We start from the raw sequence: 8252 nt of genomic DNA on the forward strand, positions 1-8252 counted from the left end.
TGATGCGGAGGAGCGCTGCGACCAGCTGATCAAGAACAAGATCCAGCTGGAGGCCAAGGTGAAGGAGATGACGGAGAGGCTGGAGGACGAGGAGGAGATGAACGCGGAGCTCACAGCCAAGAAGCGCAAGCTGGAGGATGAGTGCTCGGAGCTCAAGAGGGACATTGACGACCTGGAGCTGACCCTGGCCAAAGTGGAGAAGGAGAAGCATGCCACGGAAAACAAGGTGAGGGCGGCCCCGCCGCTCCGCCGGGGGCTTCCACAGGGTTCCCAAACCCGCCTGGACCGCTCCGCGAATCCCGAGAGAGACAGAGCCCTTGGCATCGGGGGTTCCCACACATGTCTCTAGACTGGCCAGCTTGGGCCCTAATGGGGAAAGGGGTCTCGCCTGGCAGGTGAAGAACCTGACAGAGGAGATGGCTGGGTTGGATGAGATCATCGCCAAGCTGACCAAGGAGAAGAAAGCGCTCCAAGAAGCCCACCAGCAGGCCCTGGATGACCTGCAGGCAGAGGAAGACAAGGTCAATACACTGACCAAGGCCAAGGTCAAGCTGGAGCAGCAAGTGGATGATGTGAGTAGATTGGAACTCACAAAACTTAGATGTATTTGTGCTTAGATCGTTGTGTGTGTGTGTACTTGTGCACATGGTGTGGTTTTTTTTTTTTGGGGGGGGGTGTTCCTATTGTGATCCCTTCCTAAAAGGGAACTGAGGAAAAAGGAAGGGAGGGGTGATTGATTCTGAGCTGTGTGTCTCAACTGACTGATATGATCCTGTAGTCCAGCTGGGCTTCCTTATTTCAGTCCCCTTCAAGCCCATGTATGGCTGGCACCGGCCATAGGATTTAGAGGTTTGTCTTATGAGAAAATGATTCCTGTCTTTGAGAATCTTGTGAGGGTTCTCAAGCAGGATTTGGGGGCTCCTAACTCACTAGACAGAAGTCAGATCCTGAGTGACCATTGCTTTCATAGAGAGCTCTTTCACTGATCCCTGGGTGTTATACTTACGGGTTCAACCATAAGCTCTCTTCCAGCAAGATCTTAGACTTTCTCGATGTTCTATCTTCAGTGCCCAGTGACTAGCACCCAGTCGGCATTTACAGGGTGATGAATGAACAAATGTAGCTTTGGTGGTGTCATCCCACATTCCTTCCTTCCTTCCTTCATCCCCTGCATGTGAGGCACTCTCCCATCCCCCTGGTAAGCTGTGCTCGACTCTGGGGAAGGTTCCCCAGATTCCCAGCACCCTCGTTTAGCATCCCTCCACCCCTTGAAGTGACGGAGCTAGAAAACCACCAGGTCAGGATGCTGACCTCACTGGGCATGGCGGGCCCTGCTCTCCTTCAGCTGGAGGGATCCCTGGAGCAGGAGAAGAAGGTGCGCATGGACCTGGAGCGGGCGAAGCGGAAGCTGGAGGGCGACCTGAAGCTGACGCAGGAGAGCATCATGGACCTGGAGAATGACAAGCAGCAGCTGGATGAGCGGCTGAAAAAGTACTTCATTTCTCCTCCAGCCACATTTCCTCATCCGGGTTACACAGCCTGCACTGCCTGGGGCAGGACAGGCGGAGCCAAGACACCCCGCCTCAGAGAAACAAACCCATGCAGCCCAGATAAGTGGGTGCTTAACTCACGGCCAACCAGCCGCAGGAAGAGCACTGCCCTCCATCAGACACACGCAGGGCCTCAGTCCTCCCTCCATCCCTTCCAGTAGGGATGGGAACGGCCAGCTCACCCCTTCGTTTCACACACAGCTCTTTGGACACCAGTGACTGAATGGAGGGGGCAAGGCTGCACACTGGACACCTTGCAGGAAAGTCCCTTTGGGCTGTTACCCGAAGAGCACCAACGGGCCATGTCCTGGGAGTAGAGAAACATGGGCCATTTCCAATGCTTATGTCAAGGCTTTCCAAACTGTGTAGACCCGCTTTTTAGGCTCGGTCGACAGTGAGGCTGCAGACTATCTTTACCATCAGGGACCTCCTGGAGCTTTAGGGTTAGGGCTTTGACAAGCTCCTAGCATCACCACGATCTGTCTGCATTCTCCCCAGTCTTGCATTCGGCTAGAAGTCTCCACCCTTCTCTAGGCACCCATGTGTTGACTGGATGGCCCTCAGACCTTGTAAGGATGGTGTTTTTAGCCTCCCGTTGCCACTGAGGAACACAGTCTCACATGGGTGAACCACACCACCCCAAAGAACAGGCTGACAACATCAAAGACCCTCGGGGCTAAAAGGGATCTTTGAGACCATCTAGCCCAGCTTTCTTTCATGCTTCAGTGGGGAAAAGCAAGACCCCAAGGGAGAAAGGCCTTGCCCAAAGCCCCACAGCACCCAGGTCCTGTCACTTTGCCTACAATGGACTCTCCCGTTGCATTTCTTGGCTGGGGGGCAGGGGGTACTTCAAGCCCACAGCTGGTGCTGCACCTCCAGGGATACTACATCCCTCCTGGTATCCTTTTTGATACCTGCACACTTTCCATCTGTTTGATTATCATTTGCAACCCCTGGTGGGGCCTCCTGGAGCCCAGCCAGTCACTCTTGCCTAATCACCTCCCTCCTCACAGGAAGGATTTTGAACTGAATGCTCTCAATGCGAGGATAGAAGATGAGCAGGCCCTGGGAATCCAGCTGCAGAAGAAGCTCAAAGAGCTGCAGGTATGGTCAGGGGGCTCACAGTGGATGTGAGAGCCTCTGGGCCGGCGGTCCCTGTGTCTCTCCCCTCTGGCTCTTCAGGAGCTTGCTGTGTGTCTGCGGGGAGAGACACCGCACTCTCACAGTACTCCCGTGGAGTGCACGCAGGAGAAGCCGGGCTGTCCAAGGATGGCGCTGGGGCACATCCTGAAAGGGTCACAGGTCTGGAGGGCGGGAGCATTGGACCCGGCTCTGCCCCGCTGGAACCCAGTGACTGTGAGCAGCCTGTTCCTGATCTCTGGGTCTCCCTGATGTCCCCTACTACCTGGTGGCTTTTACAGTGTCTTCCAGCCCCAGGGGTCTCTGACGTCGGCTCTCAACTCAAGGGGAGACAACGCTTCAGTTGTTGGGCAGAGAAGCGTGGCTCTGTCATTTTCAAGAGTGTTTTTCTTTCCCAGGGAACTTTTAAAGCATCCTTCCAACAATGTCTTTTTTGTCTCTGTTTAAGTGTAACCTTCGACCCCTTGCCTTCCAATAAAAGGAATGTTTATATAATCTCCTGGCCTGAAGGCAGGCTACCTCAGACATCTGAACCACTTTCCCAAAATCCTTTTATTTCCAAATCTTCACTGATAGAATGTAGGAGGGGCGTGGGCTACCCAGTGAGCACAAGGTCAGCTGTTGGAACCCAGCAGCAGCTGCTCCTGAGAAAGATGAGGCTGTCCACCCGCAGAAAGATTTAAAGTCTCAGAAGCCGAGGGGATAGCTCTACTCTGTCCTATAGGGTCAGCAGTGAGTCTGGGAGTTGGACAGGTGGAAATGAATTGACTTACTGGTCTAGACAGGCCAGGAGTCTCTCAGGGTGCGGGGCGGGGGCGGGGGCGGTGGTTGGGGCACGGAGTGCTGGGTCTGAGCCCCTCGCGCTCCCCCCCCCGCCCCCGCACCCCGCACAGGCACGCATCGAGGAGCTGGAGGAGGAGCTGGAGGCAGAGAGGACCGCGCGCGCCAAGGTGGAGAAGCTGCGCTCCGACCTGTCCCGCGAGCTGGAGGAGATCAGCGAGCGGCTGGAGGAGGCCGGCGGGGCCACGTCCGTGCAGATCGAGATGAACAAGAAGCGCGAGGCCGAGTTCCAGAAGATGCGGCGCGACCTGGAGGAGGCCACGCTGCAGCACGAGGCCACGGCCGCCGCCCTGCGCAAGAAGCACGCGGACAGCGTGGCGGAGCTGGGGGAGCAGATCGACAACCTGCAGCGCGTCAAGCAGAAGCTGGAGAAGGAGAAGAGCGAGTTCAAGCTGGAGCTGGACGACGTCACCTCCAACATGGAGCAGATCATCAAGGCCAAGGTGGCTGCCCACTCTCTTGTCGGCCGTCTTCTGTGATGACCCACCTTCCCACGTCCTGTCCCTAACCCTTCCATTCCCGTCTCCATTGGTTGTACTTTTTGCTCCCATTCCATGGCTCTGCGTCCTCCCTCAGGCGAACCTAGAAAAGATGTGCCGGACCCTGGAAGACCAGATGAACGAGCACCGCAGCAAGGCTGAGGAGACCCAGCGGTCTGTCAATGACCTCACCAGCCACCGGGCCAAGCTGCAAACCGAGAATGGTAAGCGTGCAGCCCCAGCACGCCCCGCGTGCAGAGCCCCTGCAGCCTTAGGCAGACTCCTGAAACCAGGTCCCTGAGTCTACGTGGAGCTGAGACCTGACAGTCAGGGAGGGGAGGCTAGCGTGCCTGACCTCTAACAGTGGCCTCTACCTCTGGTGTCTCCTAAGGGGAGCTGTCCCGGCAGCTGGATGAAAAGGAGGCGCTTATCTCCCAGCTGACCAGAGGCAAGCTCACCTACACCCAGCAGCTGGAGGATCTCAAGAGGCAGCTGGAGGAGGAGGTTAAGGTGAGCCCGGGCTTGGGCCACCTGGCCTGGGCAGGGAGCACACTCCTGGCTTCGCACCCACAGCACTGTCGCGCCCTCAAATGAGACTTGCAGTCCCTGCATTATTCTCCTCCAACCCCCAATGTAATACTAATATCTCAGGCTCCATCTCAGGCCCCCAAAGTCCATCCCCCCAAGCCAGGACCCTTTGCTCTCGGCTGCTGCCCCTGGGAGGGGGAAGGAGGAGGGTTCCAGGATAGGAAATTAATCAGGAAGGAGGGTGGGAGCGTTTAGGCTGGGCGGAGGTGTGGGGTGCCAGCTGGCCGGCCCAAGCGGGCTCCAGGGTTGTCAGGGTGATCTGAAAACTGGGGAGAGAAGCCAAATGGGAGCCTATTCCTAGTGCTCTACTGGATTCGTGAAAAAGTGCACAGATTGTGAGTGGAGAAAAGTGGGGGGAGGGCACACTTCAAACTCTAGTGTAGTCTCTTCTAGCTGCGTGGTTCTGGGGATCCAGCCTCCATCTCCTCCCCTGTAAAGAGACAGCAATGACAACGTTGCCTGCTGCGTGCGGAGCACAGGAGGAACGGGCACCAACCAATCTGCAAATCACTCGGTGCCTATCAGCCTTCCTTGTGGCTAGAAGCCATTAAGCCATGGCAGGGAGTCCCATCCATCTCAAGACCTGTACAAATGGTCACATGTTCGGCTGCTAACCTACTGATCGGCCGTGCACCCAGAGGTGCCCAGGAAGAAAGGGCTGGTGACCTCCTTCCCCCACAGCAGCCACTGAATGCCCTCTGCAGCACAGCTGGCCCTGACACCCACCATGTCCCAGGTGACTTGGCTCGCTGGCAGCTGGTCTCAGGATCAATCATCCAGCTCCACCGGGCATGTGGTGGTGGGTGAGGTGACAGGACCATGTAGGGACTAGCTAAGACACAGGCGAGGACTGGGGTTGCCTGGTGGGCAGAGCTGTGTCCATCGCTGGTCCCCTCGTTCCCCCAGGCAAAGAATGCCCTGGCCCACGCGCTGCAGTCAGCCCGGCATGACTGTGACCTACTGCGGGAGCAGTACGAGGAGGAGACGGAGGCCAAGGCGGAGCTGCAGCGCGTGCTGTCCAAGGCCAACAGTGAGGTGGCCCAGTGGAGGACCAAGTACGAGACAGACGCCATCCAGAGGACCGAGGAACTGGAGGAGGCCAAGTGAGTGCTGGTGGCACAACCCAGGCCAAGCGCCATGGTGAGAAGGGGCCGGCCAGTACACCCCCCACCCCCGCCTTGCCGGCCAGCTGCAGAGGATCAGCCCAGGGGAACCTTGGGGCCCGTTTGACAATACAGGAAGACCCTGCCCCGGGCCCACCTCCTTCTCCTCTCAGGAAAGCTTTTTGCTCGCGTTATGTTTCTCATCCGAATATAAGACGAACAAAAGGTTTGTCTGAGGGCAGAGTGCTCCCACCTGGGCAGATGCCATGGCAGGAGGAGATGGTGGGAAGCCAGAGCCCAGCTCTCCTCCAGGCCACAGCATAGCAGGGTCACGGCATACCGCCTGCAAGGCACTTTTGGGGGTTGTGGGTCCTCAACCCCACCCACCCACCCAAGAGGCTGCCTGGTGCCCGGCCTTCCTACCAAGTGTACATCTTAGTCTCCAAGGACGTTTTTCCCAAGGGCTCATGTTGCTTCTCCTTGCCTCCCACCCCCTGCCCACCTTTCCCCCCGGGCAGGAAGAAGCTGGCCCAGCGGCTGCAGGATGCCGAGGAGGCCGTGGAGGCCGTCAACGCCAAGTGCTCCTCCCTGGAGAAGACCAAGCACCGGCTGCAGAACGAGATCGAGGACCTCATGGTCGACGTGGAGCGCTCCAACGCCGCCGCCGCCGCCCTGGACAAAAAGCAAAGGAACTTCGATAAGGTGGCCGCCTGCGCAGCACCTTGGCCCGGGTGGAGGGGGGGTCCAGGGGAGGGCGCCGGGTCAGCGGGAGGCCAGAGGTGCGCTCCTTAGAGGCAGGAGGTCCAGGAACCACAGGGCAGGGTGCAGGACCTGGAGCAGCTCCCACAGGAGGGGTCCCGCGGCGGTGGGGGAGGGGCGCGGGAGCAGCGCGGTGAGTGGCCCCCAACCCCGACCCCCGGGCAGATCCTGGCTGAGTGGAAGCAGAAGTACGAGGAGTCCCAGTCCGAGCTGGAGTCCTCGCAGAAGGAGGCGCGGTCCCTGAGCACGGAGCTCTTCAAGCTCAAGAACGCCTATGAGGAGTCGCTGGAGCACCTGGAGACCTTCAAGCGGGAGAACAAGAACCTCCAGGGTGCGTCGGGGGGCGGGGCATGGCCTCGGTGGCAGTGACCCACGTGTCGGGTGACCCAGTCCTCCTAAAGTCACCCGCACGAAAAGATATGCCCAGCCAGGGGCCCTGGCAGCCCCCACTGAGGATCCGCCCCCACCCCTACAGAGGAGATCTCAGACCTGACTGAGCAGCTGGGCTCCAGCGGGAAGAGCATCCACGAGCTGGAGAAGATCCGTAAGCAGCTGGAGGCGGAGAAGATGGAGCTGCAGTCGGCCCTGGAGGAAGCCGAGGTGCGCATGCGTGTGTGCGTTTGTGTGTGCGAGCATGCAGCGGGCAGGGTGGAGGGGAGGCAAGCTCCGCCTGTGCTTCCTGCTCTCACCTCCCTTTTAGACTCTTGTTCAGAGCTTTGGGACATAGCAGGCACTCAACAAGTATCTGTGGACGCAATGAATGACCAGGTCCCGATCCCCCTGCCCACAAACATCGTACATATTACATCTCAGACAGTTGTTCCCATTCCCACTGACCTCCCCGCTCTCCACCACGGCCTCCCTCCCCACCTTTTTTACATCCTGCACGTGATTGCCTCCGTTTCCTTGGCAACACCTTTCTCCTCATTTCTCCTCTTTGTCTCATACCTTGCTCTCCCCTGTGAGGGCCAGGAAAGCACCTTTTCCGAAGCTTGTGTTCAATTTAATTCGCCTTCCTTCTCCCCAATTTCTCTGCGTGGGCTGAACTGCCTACTCTGCTCTTCTATTTTTTTTTTGGTGCCTACTCTACTCTTGAACTCACTTTGTACCCATGAGTTATGGGCAGATTCCTCCCTGCCCCTGGGTCCTGACCATCTGTCCTGCACCCTTTCTCCCCTCTCCCCACCCTGTAACACCCCCACTCTCCTCCACCAGGCCTCCCTGGAGCATGAGGAGGGCAAGATCCTCCGGGCCCAGTTGGAGTTCAACCAGATCAAGGCGGAGATTGAGAGGAAGCTGGCAGAGAAGGACGAGGAGATGGAGCAGGCCAAGCGCAACCATCTACGCGTGGTGGACTCGCTGCAGACGTCCCTGGACGCGGAGACGCGCAGCCGCAACGAGGCCCTGCGAGTGAAGAAGAAGATGGAGGGCGACCTCAACGAGATGGAGATCCAGCTCAGCCATGCCAACCGCATTGCTGCTGAGGCCCAGAAGCAAGTCAAGAGCCTTCAGAGCTTGCTGAAGGTACACGGTGGTCTTTGGAAATTACCTCTGGTGGTCCTGTCCGGTAAGCATTGGCCTGCTAATGGCAAGGTCGGCAGTTCAAAACCACCAGCTGCTCTGTGGATCAAAGATGAGGCTATTTGCTCTCATAACGTTTTACAGCTTCAGAAACCCTATTTAGGGCCATTCTTCACCAGAATCCATTCTATATCTGTGGGTTGAGTTGGGTTGGGTTGGGTTGGGTTGAGTTGAGTTGGGTTGGGTTGGGTTGGGTTGAGTTGAGTTGGGTT

The 8252-nt window shown here is 57.9% G+C and overlaps 1 protein-coding gene across 1 annotated transcript in view; it reads left to right on the plus strand.

Annotated features, from left to right (window-relative positions):
- The window catches only part of LOC101661465 (myosin-7), a 24183-nt gene that overhangs the window by 12108 nt on the left and 3823 nt on the right, over positions 1 to 8252 (plus strand). The window contains 12 exon segments of the mRNA XM_045287661.1: positions 4 to 226; positions 396 to 572; positions 1346 to 1491; positions 2564 to 2654; positions 3584 to 3973; positions 4107 to 4233; positions 4401 to 4519; positions 5504 to 5700; positions 6219 to 6402; positions 6625 to 6790; positions 6935 to 7059; positions 7675 to 7983. Coding sequence (XP_045143596.1) covers positions 4 to 226; positions 396 to 572; positions 1346 to 1491; positions 2564 to 2654; positions 3584 to 3973; positions 4107 to 4233; positions 4401 to 4519; positions 5504 to 5700; positions 6219 to 6402; positions 6625 to 6790; positions 6935 to 7059; positions 7675 to 7983 — 2254 coding nt within the window.

The sequence above is a fragment of the Echinops telfairi genome, unplaced genomic scaffold (assembly GCF_000313985.2).
Source record: "Echinops telfairi isolate 266 unplaced genomic scaffold, ASM31398v2 ScPeMD7_18;HRSCAF=68, whole genome shotgun sequence".
NCBI lineage: Eukaryota > Metazoa > Chordata > Mammalia > Afrosoricida > Tenrecidae > Echinops > Echinops telfairi.